Source organism: Rhamphochromis longiceps, linkage group LG5, assembly GCF_057381845.1.
Source record: "Rhamphochromis longiceps isolate RC_006_pf linkage group LG5, R_longiceps_female_GT1.1, whole genome shotgun sequence".
Classification (NCBI taxonomy): domain Eukaryota; kingdom Metazoa; phylum Chordata; class Actinopteri; order Cichliformes; family Cichlidae; genus Rhamphochromis; species Rhamphochromis longiceps.
Window position 1 is genome coordinate 34,714,140 of NC_140561.1, and position 19,564 is coordinate 34,733,703.

Sequence of the window (19,564 nt, forward strand, 5' to 3'; positions counted from 1 at the left end):
CATCACAATCATTGGTATGTAACAGTCTTTTTTTTCCTTTTAAAAATAAGCTCACAGTAACTGTAATAATGCTCATATTCTGTCAATTTTGCCTTGCAGAATCAAAACTACATTTCAAACTGCTTTGTTAAGGCATGAATCACAAAGGACCTTCTGGATAACATTTCAGATGAAATATAAAAAGTGTGTGTGTGTGTGTGTGTGTGTGTGTGTGTGTGTGTGGGGACGTAGACAAACATAAAATGTGCATGATTGCATCTCAAGTTTATGACAGTTCACATAGCACTAACCAACTACTGCACTAATGTCAAGTGTAGGACACAGCTTATGGTTTGGTAAGCCATATGGTCCCAATTTCATTAGGAAGGTTCATGATTAGTTAAAGTAAACATGTACACAAAGCAGTTCACAAAAAAAGCCTTTCCAGCAAGTTGTGTAAACTGGGCCCTGTGAACTTTCAGACTTTTGTTTCTAGATTAAGGCTCAGCAACATGAGACAGCAAAGAAGGAAAAAACAACAACAACACATAAATAAAGTACTACAAACTCTCATAACAAACTACTTTAAATAGCGTCAAAAACAAGTTTTAGAAAAAAAAGAAAAAAAAAGAAAAGTCGTGATCAAGAAAGCAAGCTCCCTTCCCTCACAGAGGGAAACAAAACAACTGTTTAGGGTCAAGAGAGGCCCCAATGCAGTAAAGCTAACAGCTTCAAGCGCAAACACTGGCTTCAGCCTACTGAACAAGTAACAAAAGGGTTTAAGTGCAACACCACGTTTTGACCGTAAAGATAGTGAAATCATAGGTCTTTCTGTCTACTTGTTTTTCTTGCTGTAAACTGAATACATGTAGCAGCTAGGTCTTCTACCAGGTCCCATGCATAGCTAGTCAGCAAGATGATATGGTCTCATGGTCCTAAGAGGCGTAGGGGTGAGTTGTCAAGGATGTATTCACCAACAAAGTACATAACCTGTACAATGCCAAACAGAGGTGCGATGACCAGAGCCCGGCAGCTGGCACCTTTCAGGAATGCTGAAGGCCCCTCCTTCTGCATTATTTTACTGTCAAAACAGAGGAACGAGTTTATTCATACACACAAAGGTAGGAAAAGGAAAAAAAAAAAAAAAAAAAAAGATGTGAAATTTATGCAACTGTAAAAATGATTCACTGTCATACCTTACACAATCCACCACTCCACTGTAAGTCTCCTCACTAGCCCCCTTGTTCAATGACTGCAGTCTGGTCTTCACCACTAGAAGGAGAGAGAGCAGGGGGGGGGGATTGTTAAAATTCCAGTGTTGCTAAGAATATTCAACAGGAGACAACTGGGTGATCCAGCTTAGGGCGGAAAAAAAAAAAAAGCAAAAATAAATAAAAACACCACTCACCATCACAGGGGTTAACCGCCACCGCAGCAGTGGATCCTGCAGCACAGCCTGAGAGGAAGGCCCAATAGAAGGGTGACGACGCCTCAGGACTTGGTTTGCCCAGGCGATTCAGATTAGCAAACAATGGGAAGTAAACAATAGAAAAGGGGACATCTCTGGAAGAAAGTAAACAAAATATTTTCAGACTAAAATCCTGGTGAAGTTCAACTGCCCTGTCAGGTTCACACACAGCTTCTCATCGTGGCGGTAGAAGTGATTTACCTCATCAGTGTGGCCCCCAGACCTTTGTAGAGCCCCTGGATGCCCTGCGTCTGGAGGAGTTCTTTTGCAATCTGTGTAGCCGACACAGCTCTTGGTGCAGAAATGACCATGCCAGAATTGTAAGAGCGACTGAGCACTGCATTAGTGGCCACAAGCTTTGTGGGAGTCATCATGACTGGTTTCTGTTGTTGGACCGCTGTACAAAAAAAAAAAAAAAAAAAAAAAAAAAAAAAAAAAAAAACCCCACACACACATAAGATATATATAATTATAAATGAGGAACACAGCTATAAATGTAAATTACTGACACTGATGCATTTAAAAAGGGCTTTGCATGCTTCTTACCAAGTCTGCCTGCATCCTGTAGTTGTATCTTGAGCATTTCCATGGGGGTAGTAACAATGACCTGGCACATGCCTGCACCACAGCCTGCCAGCATCTCTTTGAACACTGTCAGCCCCTTTCTGTTAAGAGTGAGACATGTTTTAAATAAACCACCTTTAAAAATAATAAATACATATTGCCCATTTCCAAGAAGATCCTCTCACAGAGTATGCTTACCCGTCTTTGGCAAGGTGGTGCCGGAAGAAGTCATTGGCAGCCAGCTTGATTGCCTTCTCAGGGGTAACCAAGGTCAGATTTACAGCAGCACCTGAGGGGAAAAAAAAATAGTTAGCACTGAAGACAGAATCCAGTTTTCCATTCAGCACATGTACAAAAACATACCCCGCCACTATCATTACAACATCAGAATGTAAAGAGTTAACTGTACAGTTAATTTACACACAGACAAGACATATACTCAGTTTAATTGAGCTTAAGTAATAATTGTGAAGGGGGATTATGTCAATTTAAAAAAAAAAAAAAAAAAAAAAAAAAAAAAAAGAAAGTAGTAAACAAAATATCAGGAGGAAAATGAGAAACAAGCATAACAACACAACATAAGGAACGATAGGGCAATGAAGATCCAGAGGAAGATGCAAACACGAAATCTATGAAATAAACAGAATCAGGGTGTGACAACAAGCAACACTGTGTAGAGAAGACTTCAAGAAAGGAAATAGATCTTAGTGACAGGATGCATGTCAGTGAGTAGGTTAGTGATGACAGATAAAATAAAATTTAAAAAAAAAAAACATTAGAGAAAGGACAGACTGAGTCCTTGACTATGCGTGTGAAGACTTTGAGCAAACTTAAATGTTCTGTGGGACTGAATATGCAAAAAAATTAATCTTTAGTTCACCACAGATTTGTTTGCAAGCTCAACCAAAGTCTGCAAAGACACAATTCATAGTCTGGAAAACAACAATAATCCAAAAGTTGACAGGACAGCAAGAAGACAGCAAAGTAGTTACTGACAAGTCAAATTACAGAACAAATAGATGGCAAAACAAAAACTTGAGCCTAGAGTTTTAAATAGAGCAATATTGTAAGAACCATTTAATGATTTGCCTCCAGCGTGGCTGCGCCTTATCGGCTAGCCTTCAATATCCCAGGGGGACCCAAGTCTGTAATATGAAAAACACAGATGCAAACAAACATTCCTCACACAGACAGAGACCCAAACTAAGAGGTCTCCAATTTCTTTGCAGACTTAGTTTCCTTTTCTAAGTGATACACTAATAATGAAAGTATATGCTCTCTGTTTTAACAAGTACAATATTACATACTATACTACAGTGAATGTAATACTTTGCATGAGACCATTTGACAACTTCTCCTTTACAACTGGACTAAGAGATATATATATATAAAAAGCATCCAAACACAGCTAAAATGCAGTCTCTCAGTACTTGTTAAAACAACAAGTGTGGCCAGTGGTAACCGTATCAATGTTAACCTCACAACAGAGAGCTTACCCTCTCCTATATTTAATCCTCTTGCAGAACTTCTACCTCTGCTATCCTACTGCTTCTTAATATTTAAATATGTACAAGCCTTACCTCTGTACATTCCAAAGTATCCCTCTGATCGAACTGTCTTGACAAGGCAGTCCATCCTACAGAAGAAAGCAAGGTAAATATTACCGGTATGACAAAACACGCCAGTTCATTGAGACAACAGGGGGTGGACTAAGGAAATTTAAGTGTTACAAGAGAACGCAGTTCAGTAAATTTCCACTCTATAAAGCAGTGCAAAGTGAGTAAAATGACCTCACTAGAGAGGAATTTCTTAAAACCTACATAGTCATTACAATTCAATGCACAGCTGTCATTGTGAGATCAGTATGAATAGCACTGACTTACACCAGGGCATGGTAGGTATAATACCTGGGGGCTGTGTGTTGCTTAAGTCAACATTAAGCAGAAATACTCACATGCTTTTGTAGACCTGCTGACCTCGTCTCTGATTCTGCAACCTGGTCTTTGCCAAGTCAATGGGGAAGACACAAGTAACCCCAACAATGCCAGCAATGCCGCCATTAATGAGTTTGGCTGGGAGGCTAAAGAGAGACAGCAAAATAAAAATAAATAAGTAAATAAATAATGTCACAACTTTAATGATGCTGTGTTTATTCTTATAATTTTGAAAGACAGACTATGATTATAAACTGTTTAGAAGGCTAAAAGCTATACTCCAAAGATAATCAGTTTACAATTACATGAAACACAAAAGCAGAAAATCATGCTAATATAAGTCACCAAGCTCATCTAATCATTATGAAATAATAATAAAAAAAAATAAAAAAAAACATTTGTACCACTAGACCACACATGCACAGAATAAAATAGTGCATGAAGCTTACCTGATCTGCTGCTGAGACATGACAAAGTGATAAAGCTTTGAAAGAGTGACAAAGGAAGATGTATGAAAAAGTAAAAGCAAAAATCAGGTGATGTAGGTTCAGGTGTTCTTCAGTGAGGTGAATGAGCAGAGTCCTAGACAGAGAAAGCAAAGGGAGTTACTAAGTAGGTTTCCAAGTAGTCACAGACCTTACAGAGAAGCTTATTCCACCCACGAGGGACTTTAGGTTATCTATGTGCCGCACAGTCACAAGACCATGATGCAGCGGATGTGCTATACTTGCGCTATGAGTAGTGCAACCCGTGGGCGTGTTTAAGCTCACATACCGCACTCCATATATGGGCGTAACCGTCTTTCATAAAGTTAAGATTCAAATCTGGCGGCTACTGCTGAATTTCTAAGTAACTCTTTCTGAAGGCCGAGGCATAAAATATAGATACTTTGTATGAATGTGAGTTACGAGGGATAATATCGATGCAAATATACGAGATGACGTTTCCATGCAAATATATCCCTCTACCGAGCATTTTAATTGCATTAAAAAATATAATTTAAAAAAAATGCACTGGCCAATGGAGTTTATACTATTTATAATACACGCTTTGGGTAAAAAAAAAAAAAAAAGATATTGACTACCGCATTGTTTTCAGTTCCACATAAAGAAAGTGGCTTTTGAAGGCTACTGTCATTGAGACGCCCATTCATTCGTCAACATTATGAGAAATAACGAATAAACTGGAGACAAAGAATCAAGCAGTGAATTTAAAACCATTTCTAAACTAATTGAATATAGATTATTACGGATCAACTTACCAAATAAATGATCTCGCAGTAGTTCTTGTTTGATTGTTTCGAGCGAATAGTCAGTACTTCTGTCTCTTCCGCTAGTTGAAGCGCTAATAAAGCTGAGGGTCAGAGTAGCTGGAATTTTCCACTGGCTTTTTTTAAGGGGCTGGCGCTTATCTGACTGCCGCTTGATTTAAAGCCAATCACAAGTTTCTATATTGTTACTTTATTTTGATTGGAAGGTAGATACATCAATCATTAGCTGATTCACCAATTACAGCTTTACACTGCTTAAGCCCAAAAAGAAAGAAGCTATTTTTTTGTTAAGTTTAAACATTCAGTTTTTCAGAACCAAAACCTCACTGTTAGATTATTTAAAACTGGTCTTTGTTGGGAGAGATTACCCCATTCTTAGTAAAGAAGTCCTTCCCCATGTCTCAGAATAATCTCAAATTAAAAGTGGATTAATCCTATTAAAGTCGCCATGGCTTTGAGATTTGTGAAATGTGCTGTCCGACTGCTAATGGTGTTATTTGATTCGATTCGATTCGATTCTACTCTATTCTAGCACCCAGGGGCAACTACGGTGCTTCTTTAAATGACTGAACTTGCTTTTATTTAATCACAATTAACCACTGTTTTCTGCTGAGCAGATCAAGATGTTGAACATAAAAAGCATCATTAGTTCAAAAAATATATAATGAATTGTTTATAAAAGCTCATGCACTGAAATATTTATAAATTCTGCTTTCTATTTTCTAATATTGCCACTCACGGTGAGGATTTTCTCTTTACTTCCCTTCAGCAAGATAGCTGTGGGTGGGAAAATGTACCCCTTTCTCTTATCAGTCTTAGAATAGGTTGAACATGCTGTGATGAGCAGGTCTGACTGTGTCCAGCTGGATGAATCAGATACAGAGTCATAATTTGCTGACGAAGAAAAGGTATCTTCATCAATAAACCCATATTATAGTCATAAAAGTTTTTCTTTATGGTAAAATAAACGTGGCCTTAAAGTTTAAATGAGAGACACAAGACAGCATATCAAATTACTCAAAGGAATGTTTCCCGGTTTTAGTCAGAGCAGTGCATTCTACAGACAAGGCTTCAGGTTTTTACAATGTATTTTTTAACCACATAATTTGGAAAATTCCGGAGTGAAAGATCTAGAGGCTTTAAAGTTGTGGACACATCCCCAAACCAGGAAGTCGTTTACCTCTAACACCTACAGCCAAAAAAATAATAGTGGGAGGTGCATATACCTTGCATGTCATGTCAATTTTGGCAAGCGATTGTCTCTTTCGTAACCACTATATAGTCATTTCTTCTCTGCTCACTGTTCACTGTAATAACTTGTAACAACATGCCCTAGTGATGATCATCTGGTCACTCAGTGTTGTTAAAAATGTGAAGTTCAATCAGACATATTAGCGTTATTGAAACAAATAAAAAATAGTTTTTCTGAGAACCTGTAATATAGAAAATCCACAGTCTTTTATACAGGCAACGTGATGTGAAACTATATTATAAGAAGAAAGAAAAGCTTAAGGAATCACCAAAGTCAGGGGGATATGTAATATCTATAGCACGAATAAAGATATTTCACAGAATAAGTACAAAGTCATTTTGGAATGAGAAGTAAATTTAGAATAGAGGAGCAAGTCAGTGGAAAAGGTCACTAGGACAAATCATAATACTTTCTTTCATCATGCTCAAAACAGTTGAATGAAGATAAAAAGACGGAAAAAAAACATCACATAAACCTATTTCTGTACAAATGTGTTTTAAGAATTGGTCTGAACAGAGTGACTGATTCTACAACCTTTGCAATCTAATTTTATACTAAACTGAAGTGTTTGACAAGCAGACCAACCACCAATGACTTTTCCTGGACCCACTGGTGATTCCATTGCTACAAAAAGTTCTCACATTTTATCTAGCTGAATAAACACAACACAAGCAAAACTTTATGGTTTGTCTGAATGAACGCGTAATCGGTATGTGCACAACATAGCTGGTTGCTTTGGAATGCTGACAGAGGCAAATTCCATGCTTTTATCCGTTAGGGTATTCAGGTTTTCAAAACTACACCACTACAAATTTTCAGCCAAGCACATCAGACCATTGTGCCATACCAGACTGATTATTCTGGAGTCATGTCTGGTCAATTTTCAATACTAACAAAGATAACTCTATGTGATAAAAACATTTTACCTTCTCAACACATCAAAATTAGGAGGGGTGGGAGTGGGAGCATATGTAGCACAATATTTCATATTTAGTGACAAAGTCAGGACACTGAAATGCCTCATCCCAAAATGGATAACACTGCGCCATTTTGTCAGCTGACTTTTTGCAAGGTTAAACAGAGTATCAGGTTGTGGGAAGCTGTACAAGCTCAAAGCCGACTAGTGGCTCAGAACACCTGTGTCATTGTTGTGTAAACGTGTCCCACTTCCTTGTTTTCCCTTCATAGAGATAAGAGCGTCATATCCTGTTCTTACCCCAAAATTCAAAATGCTCCAAGGTTACTTCAAGATTTGAAACACCATAATCATGTCAACCATTAGTGTAGTTAAACTTCTTATAAGGGGTTATGTTGATGAATAAAAGTGAGAAACAGCCTTTAAAGGTCTTTAAATCAGATGTTTTGTTGGCTTTTAGGTCACAGGACTTCTTTTGTAGTTCATGTTATACTCACTTCTCTTTAAAATGTTGTAAAGTGTTGAAATCAGTGAGGGCTGCAGAGCCAATAAAAAAACTTCCATCAGTGCAAAGACATTTTAAACAGAAGCTATCAGAAAAAAGAGAAAGCCTGTTATATATGTAAAGACTGAATATAAGATCATGAAAGAGAAATGTCAAAGAGCTCCACATGAAAGACTTATCATGCATTCTCACACTCTGAATTGCTGAGCTATAAATAAGCTGCAGCTGTCCCCCAAAATTTCCACTGTGCACTGGAAAATACACATATAAACACTGCATCAAACTGATAGTTACAGTGGACAAAGTCACACATTAAATTTGGTTTTGTTGAGTCTTCTAGTTATATTGTTTCCAAAAAAATCTAGTAACGTATTTTAACAACCTCAAGGACAAGACATTTAACCCTTGTCTCTATAAACTGTCAATAAAAACCAAATGCAAAAGTTTGCAAATCTTTTAAAGGTGACAATATTTTTGTTTAATAATTAAAATGGTTTTAGTGGGTCAATGGTAATAGACTGTAGGCTTACCACATTAGCTCCCAGTCACTTCTTTCATTAAGGCGTTCTTTTGGAACATATGTAGACTCTGGTTTAGCTTTTTTGTTTTGTTTTGGCTTACCCCGAAAAAGACTTCATGTTAGGACGGTGTTGCAAGACCTGTATGGGCGTTGAGTATTAATGGTGCCTGAACTGGATAAGCAATTAAGAAAAAGAAAGATATACTGATGACTCACAGTGTAAGAACCCATCACCACTTTTACTTCTAGAATACTCTGGGATGCATTTTTCATGCCCAATTGTGTCACAAATTAACCTCAACAGTTATTAGAAGTTTCCTAAAGTGTTCACCATCAGCTTCCTTATTCCTTATGCTCGGGTGATCGTGGCTCAAGAGTTGGCAGTTCGTCTTGTAATCAGTTCGAGCCCCGGCTCCAACAATCTCGGTCGTTGTGTCCTTGGGCAAGACACTTCACCCATTGCCTACTTGTGGTGGTCAGAGGGCCCGGTGGCGCTAGTGTCTGGCAGCCTCGCCTCTGTCATTGCGCTCCAGGGCAGCTGTGGCTACAATATAGCTGCCATCACCAGTGTGTGAATGGGTGGATGACTGAATGTAGTGTAAAGTGCTTTGGGATCCATAGGGACTAAGTAAAGCGCTACACAAATGCAGGCCATTTACCATTTATGCTTTCTTTTGAATGTTTTCAGTTAAATATGGGCTTTAAATGATTTGTAAATTATCACATTGACATTTTACACAATGTCATAACTTTTTTGGAAACAGCTTTAGTTGTGTCAACAATTCGTGGTTTTCCAGAATGACTATCAAGGTAAATATAGTCAGTGATGTTGTGAGTGTCATGGCCTTGTGTAGTAAACAGAAAGCTAAAGTCTTACACAGGATGTGATTAAGTCAAGTACTGCTTAGTCAGAGAGCTATTTAGAGACTTTAATTCAGTTGTAATCAGACTGCCCTTTTCCGAGCACAATAAGTCTGAGAGTCACGCTCACAAGAGAGTACAAATGGATATATAACGATGCTGAAAACAGGAAAAATGCACTAGGATCAACCCTCATTGTAAAGTTAAAAGCAAGCCTGCAGCACAGACATATTGGCTAACAAAGGCAGAATTTAAAAAGCTGGTACAATTGGGAAAGGTACAGACGGTACAGATCTGACAGTATATGATGACGCTTGTCTTTTCTCAGAATATGGATGTCATGTACTTCCACAACTAAAACAGTGTTCTTGTTATGGGAACAAGAACATGTGAGTCAAAAAGGGATAACATAGTTGCTGTGGCCAGGATATGGGTAGATACGCCTAACAGGCTTGGTACACTTTGTTCCATCCATGCTGGCTCTGTGTGCGCACTCATCAGTGTCAGTCCTGCATGCACTGCAGTGGCAGCTGAGAGCCACAGGGTAGGTGAAGACAGGGTTGGTTTCAATGGGACAGCCAGGCAGAATAGCAGTGTGGTATTCAACCTTATCATAGGTGCAGCCCCTCTGGACAAGGAAACGTGGGCCAAGAATATCCCTCATGTTGCTGTCCTGGTTATCACATATAAGCACAGAGATCAAACTAAACGAATGACGATTACATAGAATCTAGATAACATTGGGGAAAAAGTGCTGGAAATATTTTTTTATGTGACTATCTAGCTTAAAGTCTGATAACATTGGCTAATAAGAAGTCTGTCTTGATATGTATTTATTTATTTATGTCGAATATTTGCAATAGACAAATTATGAAGTGCCTTTTTTTGGGGTTTTTTGCCAGCTTTTTTAAAAATTTCTTAGTAATTTACAACATTAAAACCGCAAAGGAAATTGTAAGCTTTCAGTGTAAAGCCCATCCAACATCTAAATAAAGTCTCCAAAGCATTTATAAAACTATGTAAAAAAAAATGCTAAAATAAAACTAAATAAAACTATGTAAAAATATGCCAAAAATCACATATTCTTACTACCTTTTAGATATCTCTTTCTAATATTTTGTTTCATATTTCTTGTCATATAATTTTTGATATGGAAAAACGATTATTTACTAAGCACTTCCAGTTTTCAATAACCAAAAACAACATGTAGACTTTTTTTCTTTTTCATTTTTTTAAACATTAGACATACATACCCTTGAGTAGCAAAATCCCATGCAGATGGTTGTGTTTATTGCAACACAGAACTCACATTCTGGCTTTTCCACATACAGGGTGAAATCAGTGGGCAAACACATGGGAACAGCAGGGCTAAACATCAGAAAAAAGAGCCAGCAGTTGAACACTGTAACCTCCATGTTATGTGTCTCAGTCAATCTTAGTCTATTTTGGTCCTGTTTGGGAAGAAAAGGTAAAGAGACCAGTCAACAACATACAAGAGAGATCAGAGGTTTGGTTTCTTGAATATTATTTTCTTACCCTCTGTATGCATGAGTCACCTGCTTGATAGATGTGGGCACTTTCAGGCCTAATGATGCTCTGAGTCCAAACATCTCTGCTAAGCAGTATTTATACAAACATATCTTAATCTATCTTTACATAAACTGCATGTTATCTATCTGTGACAAAAAACGATCTGTTGAATTTTCAGTCCATTATGTGGATTACATGAATAATGATTTCCTTGGTAAACAAAGTTCGTGCATTAGCCATGTGGCTCTGTGCAAAGTAGTCTAAGCTACTGTACACTAGATGTCACAAAACACACAAAAAGCTTATTTTCTGCTTTAAAGAACGCATTTTTTTTTATTAGAGGGCCATTCAAATTTTAACCCGAGATGTTTTCTTTACCAAACAAGCCAATCTGTTACTCATTTATGTAAAAATTAACTTGAAAACTTCTTATAATGCAGAGTTGCACACCGGCAGTGTTAAAGTGACACCAAAGAAAACATGCAACAATGTGAGTCGTTCAAAACACTCAACAGTCACAGTCCAGAGATGACACTGGTACAACACAATCAAAAAGGGTTATACAACCCGATTTTGTATTACTAAAGTAAAAGTTACTGTAAAGATAGAGAGACACTTTGTGTCTCCTTATCTGTAATTTAGTTTAATGATTGTCGAACATAGTCAAAGTCTCGTACACGTTAAGTGATTTTGCAACTGTTTTGAATGCCATTGTTGTGTTTCTGTGTATCTGTAGCCCACTAAGATCAATGCAAATATAAAAATATTAGACAACAAAGAAGTACAGAGCAGGAGCTGGATATACTGATTTCTTTTTCATTTTAGTCAAAAGGTTGTTTTTTTTTTAGAGTAAAAGTTTTTGCTCTAATTACAGTTACCATTAAAGTATATGTACATGGTTAACCTGCTGTCATCATTTAGTTTATCAGTGACCAGGAATATTGCTCACAAGATGATTACGATACATTGAACATTTGAACAGTAAAATACAATGTTAGCTTCCACCTTAAACTGATCATTCGTTCTCCCCAGCTATTGTTCAAATGCACATACATAAACAGTGAATTTTACATTAACTTTTTAAGAATTTAGAGTAACTGATTCTCTCATAAAAGACGTCTTGAATGAAACCATCCATGAAACCGCTAATATTTAATGAACTAGCAAGTGCAAATGATTACACTTACTTTTTCTCTCTAGTGTGCAGTTTTTTTTGCTGTAGCTATGCTTTTCACTGACACTAGATGTGTGACTTTTGTGCCTTTCTATGCATTACTGGAGAGATAATCAAATACTGAAATGCTAAGTAAGGGATTAGCAATCACATATGACATGTATGGCAAATAAAACACAATGTCAGAAAACCCAAAATATTTAACCCACATTCCTCCTCTTGAAATTCTTAACATGACCAATAAATACTGAATAACCATGAGTTGCACACAGACTCCTCATAGGTGTGTCAACATGTCATTTCTTTTTAATAAGAAGTGACACCATAATAACATTATTTTCTGTCCGAAAAGAATACACCACGTGATAATGTGTCATAAAAGAAGACACACTAGAGGCTCATCAGTTTTTACAATTAGGAAAAATACAGAAGGCTTTACTACTTAGTGTAGTGGCCTTGATAGATTATTAACTAAAGTGAACTAATCTTTATAGTCACTAGGAACCACCAGAGTGGACCAGATTTCTGTCAACAACAAGGGAGACAGTTGAACTACCTCAATGTTCTCATCCATCGAAGAAAGTTTTCTTATAGTTAAAGTGGCTAAGCTGCAAATAATTGAAGACTAAAACCAAGAAAACTCTTGTAAAATCTGAGGAGGTCAAGCTATAACTTTTCCACTACGCAGCGGATTTAAATTTCTGACAATTGATTCTGAAATGCACTGCATGTCAACTGGATTTAAGGGCAATTTCAGGATAATTTAAAGGGGAAGGACTATATTTGCAAGATTGAAAGTTATTGAATTCTGACAGAAGTTCAATATTGTGTGTCAAAGGAAGACCCTTTGCTTCTCCTACTGAATCAACCATGGTGGGTACAGGAGGTCCAGTGGCAACTTTCTCTGTGTGGGATTATGTGGTGTTTGCTGGAATAATTCTGCTGGCAGCTGGCGTTGGCCTATTCCAGGCTTTCCGAGGTCGCAAGGAGGCTAGCAGCGAGGAGTTCTTACTGGGTGGACGGCAAATGACAGCTGTGCCAGTTGCCATGTCGCTCACTGCCAGCTTTATGTCTGGCATCACAGTCATTGGTACACCTGCTGAGTCCTACCGGTTTGGATCTGCTTTCTGGATTTTTGGCTTCGCCTATGCTATCATGTCTGCAATCAGTGCTGAGCTCTTTGTTCCTCTTTTCTACCGACTGGGGGTCACCAGTGCCTATGAGGTAGGGAGATGGTAGAAACACTGGTGAACATATGAATCAGGAAATAACTTAAAATGCCAAAGATCAATAAAGCAAACAACAAAAATAATGTACACAGCTTGGTGCTGGTTAATGAAGGTTACTCATTACAGGTTACTCATTACTTGTTAAAAGTGATTCCAACATAGTATGCAAAGAAATATCTAAAGTATTTTTTTGGAAGTTTTATTTTTAAAAAATACAGTACACAGTACAGCAATCTAGCAAATTTGTGGACCAAAAGATCCTTCTATTGATATCCAGGGTTCGTTTTCATTTCTAGTACCTGGAGTTGCGATTCAGCCGCCCCATTCGGATAATTGGGACATCAATGTACATCGTCCAGACGGTAAGCAAAGAGTTTAAAATGATTAAATATATGATCAATTACTTTATGAATTTTGACTATTAAAACTGAAATTATTTAGGAATGAAAAGTTGAGGAAACACCAATGATTAAAATGTTAAAGGTAAAATGAAAACAGCACCTGCTGTTTTTTTCTGTTTGACTTTATGTAAACCTGTTTCTTCCACTTCCAAGAAAGCATTAATATAAAATATATGCTTGTTGTTTTTCCATGTAATCAGCTAATGGTGACATTTTTCCTCAGGCACTGTATACCGGTTTGGTTATCTATGCTCCAGCTCTTGCTCTAAATCAAAGTAAGCCAAAAACCTCATAAAACACATCTTGATAATTGAAGGACTTTTAGCTTTAAGCCTCACTAAACTGTCACCTGCTCATAAAACTTCTACTTCTTCTTAGTGGAATATTAGTCCTGAGTTAATATACTAATGATTCTTTCATGTTTATCCTATATAAAGGTTTATTTAGAAAAACAACCAAAACCCAAAAACTGAAAAAAAAAAAAAAAAAGGATGCAGACAGAACCATAATGAAGCTTATTTCTTATTACTCAGTCACTGGACTGGATCTGTGGGGAGTGTTGGTGGCTACGGGAGTGGTGTGCATCATCTACTGCACTTTGGTTGGTACCATCTAATGTAAAAAAGTATTATATTTATTTAACTAGTTGTTTTAGAGAAGCATGAACTGAAAACGTTGTTACGCCAGAGGATGCTTTCAGCTGGTTTTAAGTTTCAAGATGGCGCCAGTGTGTGTGGCTCGCCGTCTGGCTCTTCCTCTGTTGTGTTTAATTTTCTTTACTTATGCTATTAGCATGTACAGCACTTTGTGAACTCTGGTTTTATGTTAAAGTGCTTTATAAATAAAGGTGGTATGGTATCGTATTTCTAATGATAAATGTTTTGGTTCATTGAGGTTTTAATAAGCAGTTTTTCACTTACATATGACTGAAAATAAAGTTATTGGCTCCTTGATTATTAATAATTGTACACATCCAAACATTATTGTGACTCTTACTAAGGAATCAGCTCGACAGATTCTGCAAAAAACCTTTACAATGTGACGCTTACTCTAACATCAATGTTTACTTCAGGGTGGTCTGAAAGCAGTAATCTGGACAGATGTGCTTCAGATGGTGGTCATGCTGGCAGGTTTTGTGGCTGTTATAGCTAGAGGAGCTGTACTGCAGGGAGGCCTGACAAAGATTTGGGAAGATGCTGGTGAAGGAGGCCGACTACAAGCTTTTGAGTAAGTACACAAGCAGACTTATGTCCAATAGTGAGTGAGTTTATTTTACAATAAAAAACGGGCAGGGTTTTTGAATCACATAAACTGTGATTACTAATTCCAAGGAAATTTACTAAAAATATTTTGCATCCAAAAATAAATATCATGGATGGGAAGCCTGCTAATTGGCTTCTATATGCCATTCCACGTTAGAGGTTTGTGTTGCTGAAGTCCTCAAAGTTAACCTTCAATATATTTTCATATTATTGACATTTCTATCACAGTTTTGATCCAGATCCCCTGAAACGACATACTTTCTGGAGCATAGTAGTTGGCGGTAGCATAATGTGGACGGCAGTCTACGCAATCAACCAGTCCCAGGTGCAGCGTTATATCTCCTGCAAAACCCTGGGACATGCCAAAATGTGAGCGTTCCTGTAATTCAATACAAACAGTACATTGCTGAGTCTGAGCAAAATTTTATGTGCTGACATGTCTTTTTTCATCTTTCAGGTCTCTGTATGTGAATATGGTTGGCTTGTGGATAACTGTAACTCTGGCTATGTTTTCTGGTCTCACCATGTACTCCATTTACAAGAATTGTGATCCACTATCAAACGGTGATGTTGCCACCCCTGACCAAGTAAGTAAACCTGCAGTTTTCTCTTTAGTCCTCACCACCTTTCCTTTTATTGTGCAACAAAGCATTATGTGTAACAAAACATGGGTTATATTTATCAACCAGCTGTTCCCATACCTTGTGATGGATATTCTGGCAGACTTCCCTGGAATTCCAGGCCTGTTTGTGGCTGCAGCATATAGTGGTACCCTGAGGTGAGAGCCTTAGACATGCAAAAACATGTTATTTTAGAGCTGTGCAGGGATCAAGACCTGATAAATTAACATTCTTAGAAAAGAACTGCCTTTGTTGCTGCCTGAGAAAAAGTCACTAAGTAGTGAACAGGATAATATTTTTGCATTTGCATTACTAGACATAGATAATGCCATAAAGTACCATCTGTTTCCTGAAACTAGCTTCTCTGTGTGTAATTATCATTTTAAATGCATCAGCCTGACTGTTGTGTTCCAAGTCTAAAAGCTTACCTTTGTATATTTTTCAGCACAGTGTCTTCCAGCATTAATGCCCTAGTTGCTGTCACGGTAGAAGACTTTATTCTACCAGTGTACAAAGACCTCACACAGAAGCAAGTGAGCTGGATGAACATGGGCCTGAGTAAGTTGCAGAAACAAAAAACTTCCAAAATAGTCCAAAAAAGCCTTGAAGCAACTGTTGCTGCAATTTGGCGCTATATATATATTAATTAAAGTGAATTGAATTGAAAACCCCGAATAAAAGCTTCATCGTGTCTGTAATAACGCAGCTTAATAATAAGACTTTACAGCTCTTTGTTTATAAGTAGTCACCAACAACTGTTCAGACTCCTATTATCCCAGACCCTTTGAGATTGCAAAAGAGCAAGTGACATCGAGATAACAATCTTATCTTGCTATTTTAAGCAAAGGATTCAAAGCATTTCCTCCATATAACTTATGAAATGATTAGAAATATATCATAGATAATCATTTGAGCCTGCGTAATACCTCTGAACAAAGGAAGTCTTGTCAATTCAGCAAACAGACAAGTCATGAAGTCGTAAAAAACAATTGTTAATAATTTATATTAACAGACCTAACAGAACAGTCGGTACTGTTACTGTTTTCAGAAGGTGTAATTATGGTGTAGGTCGTTCATTTATGAAAATATTTTTGCAGCACATAGCTTATCTTTTTCTTCTTTATGTCATACAGACAGTTTTTAGTATGGATCAATATGCTGTTTTTGCACAAGATCACAATGATCTTGTTCCTTGCAGTCCATTTTAAAGTGCTAAATCATTTATGGTAGGAAAAAAACATGATTTCTACTGGCCTCACATCACCTTTGTGGACTTATTTTTCCATAAGTTATGATGATAAATTGAATTATATGAAGAAAAAAAACCCAAATAAACATTTGCTTTTAAACAGAGTTAAGTGTGCATAACCATAATAACATTTGTTCTAGAAAACTGTAAAACATGTTGCCTATCTGAACAACTGAATTTGCACTGCGAACGTTGTAAGCTGGATCTTTTATATTTTTCTACTCGCAGGTGTTTTCTTTGGAGGAGTGTGTATTGGAATGGCTGGAGTAGCTTCCCTGATGGGAAGCGTCCTGCAGGTAATCTGAATCACCATGAACACAAACTACTGCAGTCATTTATTGCTCTTCAGCTTCACCATGAGGTGAAAGTTGCAAACTACAGGGTAAACTACTTTTTTCTTTTCTTGTCTTTTTCCCCCCCCCCCTTTTCTTTTCAGGCTGCTCTTTCTATATTTGGCATGATAAGCGGACCGCTCCTTGGTCTCTATCTATTAGGCATGTTTTTTCGCACATCAAACTCAATAGTGAGTATTTCCTTGCCCTCAGACTTCTACTAGCACAACTGCACAACCTGATAACACATAAAAAAAAATATATTGCCAAAGTAATAAAAATGTGACGTCCTAGAGAAAGTAGTTCACTGTGTTCATATTTACTTTTCAGGGAGGACTTGTGGGAATGATCATTGGTCTAGTGTTGACTCTGTGGGTGGGGATCGGAGGCCAGATTTACCCACCAACAGCTGAAAAGACAAATCCTCTTCCACTCACCACTGCAGGCTGCAACAACACAATAGGCCAAAACTATACAACAATAACTCCCTGGACCAGTCCAGTGACTCTGACCCCAGAGCCTGAGTGAGTCATTTTACATAAAAGACTGATGCAAAACCTTCTTTTGCTACTCAGCAACACAGTAAAAAATCACAGTAAACTTTTATTTAACAAAAAAAAACAAACAACAACAGCTGTTTAATAGCTGTCTAAAAAGGCATAATTAAACCTCACGAATCAACTACAAAAAGTACAAACTTCTCTGGAAGTTTGTACTTTTTGTACAAAAAAGTGAAGTAAATGAAAAATGAAAAAGTAAATGAAAAACAGGAGAAAACGTAATCAACAAAAATGGCTTCTCACGCCTACTAGGCTGCTGCAGTGAAGGATATATACAAGGTGAACAAAATACACGATTGCTACTTGACAAATCTATTTACAGCTATTTACAAAATTGAGGTACTAACGCCAGACACACACACGAGGTTATACTTGCAAATCACTTTGTCAAAGAAACTCTACACAGCAACGAATCAAAACACAGGTTCTTTGTTGGATGGTGGAGGTTAGGAGAGAGAGGAGGGGGCCAGGTGGCTGTCATCTGGTAGTTAAGTACGGGAGGTGATTAGCCAATTATCTAATCCAAGGACAGGAAGAGACTCCACCCAACTACCAGGCACGCCCAGGTGTCCACCTCCTAAGAGAGAGGGGAAAAAACCCACAGCCATCCTCTGGTGGGAGGAGTCACACATAAAACAAACACTGCCAACATTAGATCATCATAACACAGTTGTCAACAGTTGAAAACAGTTGTCTGCTTTAAACATAAATTTTTATATATAGTCTAAGTATATTAAAATGAGTGATTTTTGTTCATTTCAGTTATAGGCCTCCTTTAGCAGACACCTGGTACTCTCTGTCTTACGTCTACTTTTCTCTGTTGGGCGTTCTGACCACAATTGTGTCTGGCCTGCTTGTGAGCGTGATCACAGGTGAGATATTACTTTTTAGTCTTTACTTGAAGCACTGCAGAAATCTAGTCCATAATATTATGGTATTTCAATTATATCAAAACAAGGATAAAATCGAGGGAGTATGTATTTTTTTTATACATATACAGGTGGATGTAAGCAAGACAAGATGAACTCAGAGCTGTTTGTGAGGAAGAATGACTTAATCTGCTTCAGCTGGTGCAATAAGTCAAAGGTATGATGCTTACCCCCTAACAAACAAAGGAAGAACATATCAGCAACCCTCTCCAAAATAAACAAAAATTTGGTGTTATAAATATAATATGTTTTTAACCCAATACAGGAATCAGACATCACAGAGAAGCCTTCAGCAAACATTTGCATGGGAGCTGACAACCCAGGATTCAAAGAAGACGACGTGATGAGCAAAGATGTTGAAAAAAACACAAGACTATAATATTAGTCTATCAATGACATATTCTGTCTTGGGGTCATTTTAATTAAATTTAAGAAAATATACTCACACACATAAAGCACAAGCATAACCCCTTTATTAGCATCTGATGATAATGGTATTTATATTGATACTAATCATGTGTCGAAAATCTAAAATTGAATCACTCAAGAAATCATTGTATTTATGTTACTGACATATTTCAACAAGACAGAAACAGTGTATTTAATACAATGATGGAAAAAGAAATCATTGTTTATTCAAGTCAGATGCCCACAACTTCTGCTCCCCATGGGCTGAGATGTTCCCGTTTCATGTTCACTTAGACAACCTTGTTATTCCATTTATCGCCCTTTATAATTGCTGATACCAGATTACAGTTTCATAATCTATCTGAACATTGCACTTAATTTTATGCCGACACAGAGATACATATTGGAGTATTGCTCACTTTTACTGTACAGTGTGATTACTGTTTTGAAGGAAGTGTTTTGAAACATGAACAATGGCTGTTTGTTTATTACAGAGTTGCTTTTATATGGAAACTATTGCACTCTTTATGAGCTGCCTGTACAAGCTGGTAACAAATTTGTCAATAAAATATTTTGTAAAAAAAGTGTACTCAGTAAAAAA

At 37.3% G+C, this 19,564-nt stretch overlaps 4 protein-coding genes across 5 annotated transcripts in view; 2 read left to right on the forward strand and 2 right to left on the reverse strand.

Moving 5' to 3' along the window:
* Nucleotides 1-19,564, forward strand: part of LOC146670440 (N-acetyltransferase 8-like) — an 850,360-nt gene that overhangs the window by 158,664 nt on the left and 672,132 nt on the right. The window lies entirely within an intron of this gene.
* On the reverse strand, nucleotides 477-5,346 carry slc25a55a (solute carrier family 25 member 55a). Of its 2 annotated transcripts, XM_085407410.1 has the most exons (10): nucleotides 5,207-5,346; nucleotides 4,395-4,527; nucleotides 3,966-4,091; nucleotides 3,592-3,647; nucleotides 2,210-2,300; nucleotides 1,994-2,112; nucleotides 1,649-1,844; nucleotides 1,388-1,542; nucleotides 1,176-1,251; nucleotides 477-1,060 (listed from the first exon to the last, which is right to left on the reverse strand). In XM_085407410.1, exons 2-10 carry the CDS (start codon nucleotides 4,412-4,414, stop codon nucleotides 907-909), a joined length of 993 nt encoding a protein of 330 aa, XP_085263536.1. In that variant the 5' UTR covers nucleotides 4,415-4,527; nucleotides 5,207-5,346; the 3' UTR covers nucleotides 477-906. The 2 variants fall into 2 exon arrangements, with proteins under 2 accessions (XP_085263536.1, XP_085263537.1); XM_085407411.1 differs by lacking the exons at nucleotides 4,395-4,527; nucleotides 5,207-5,346 and having other exon boundaries at nucleotides 2,210-3,156; nucleotides 3,966-4,049.
* Nucleotides 9,419-10,768, reverse strand: tshba (thyroid stimulating hormone subunit beta a). Its single transcript, XM_085407421.1, has 2 exons — nucleotides 10,523-10,768; nucleotides 9,419-9,942 (listed from the first exon to the last, which is right to left on the reverse strand). Exons 1-2 carry the CDS (start codon nucleotides 10,682-10,684, stop codon nucleotides 9,664-9,666), a joined length of 441 nt encoding a protein of 146 aa, XP_085263547.1. The 5' UTR covers nucleotides 10,685-10,768; the 3' UTR covers nucleotides 9,419-9,663.
* Nucleotides 12,844-19,297, forward strand: slc5a8l (solute carrier family 5 member 8, like). Its single transcript, XM_085407400.1, has 15 exons — nucleotides 12,844-13,197; nucleotides 13,499-13,564; nucleotides 13,827-13,878; nucleotides 14,137-14,204; nucleotides 14,676-14,830; nucleotides 15,094-15,234; nucleotides 15,323-15,452; nucleotides 15,555-15,643; nucleotides 15,931-16,043; nucleotides 16,963-17,030; nucleotides 17,171-17,257; nucleotides 17,397-17,590; nucleotides 18,389-18,498; nucleotides 18,627-18,712; nucleotides 18,821-19,297. Exons 1-15 carry the CDS (start codon nucleotides 12,844-12,846, stop codon nucleotides 18,932-18,934), a joined length of 1,827 nt encoding a protein of 608 aa, XP_085263526.1. The 3' UTR covers nucleotides 18,935-19,297.

Coding starts and splice junctions, on each gene's coding strand:
- slc25a55a (XM_085407410.1), bottom strand. CDS start 4,414: ATGTCTCAGCAGCAGATCAG. Junction 2,301..3,591: donor ATACTTTGGAATGTACAGAG/GTAAGGCTTGTA, acceptor TTTTCCCCTCAG/GTGCTGCTGTAAATCTGACC. Junction 1,061..1,175: donor GGAGTGGTGGATTGTGTAAG/GTATGACAGTGA, acceptor CTGTTTTGACAG/TAAAATAATGCAGAAGGAGG.
- tshba (XM_085407421.1), bottom strand. CDS start 10,684: ATGGAGGTTACAGTGTTCAACTGCTGGCTCTTTTTTCTGATGTTTAGC. Junction 9,943..10,522: donor TGGGATTTTGCTACTCAAGG/GTATGTATGTCT, acceptor TGTGATAACCAG/GACAGCAACATGAGGGATAT.
- slc5a8l (XM_085407400.1), top strand. CDS start 12,844: ATGGTGGGTACAGGAGGTCCAGTGGCAACTTTCTCTGTGTGGGATTAT. Junction 15,453..15,554: donor ATGTTGCCACCCCTGACCAA/GTAAGTAAACCT, acceptor TTTATCAACCAG/CTGTTCCCATACCTTGTGAT. Junction 16,044..16,962: donor CTGGATGAACATGGGCCTGA/GTAAGTTGCAGA, acceptor TTCTACTCGCAG/GTGTTTTCTTTGGAGGAGTG.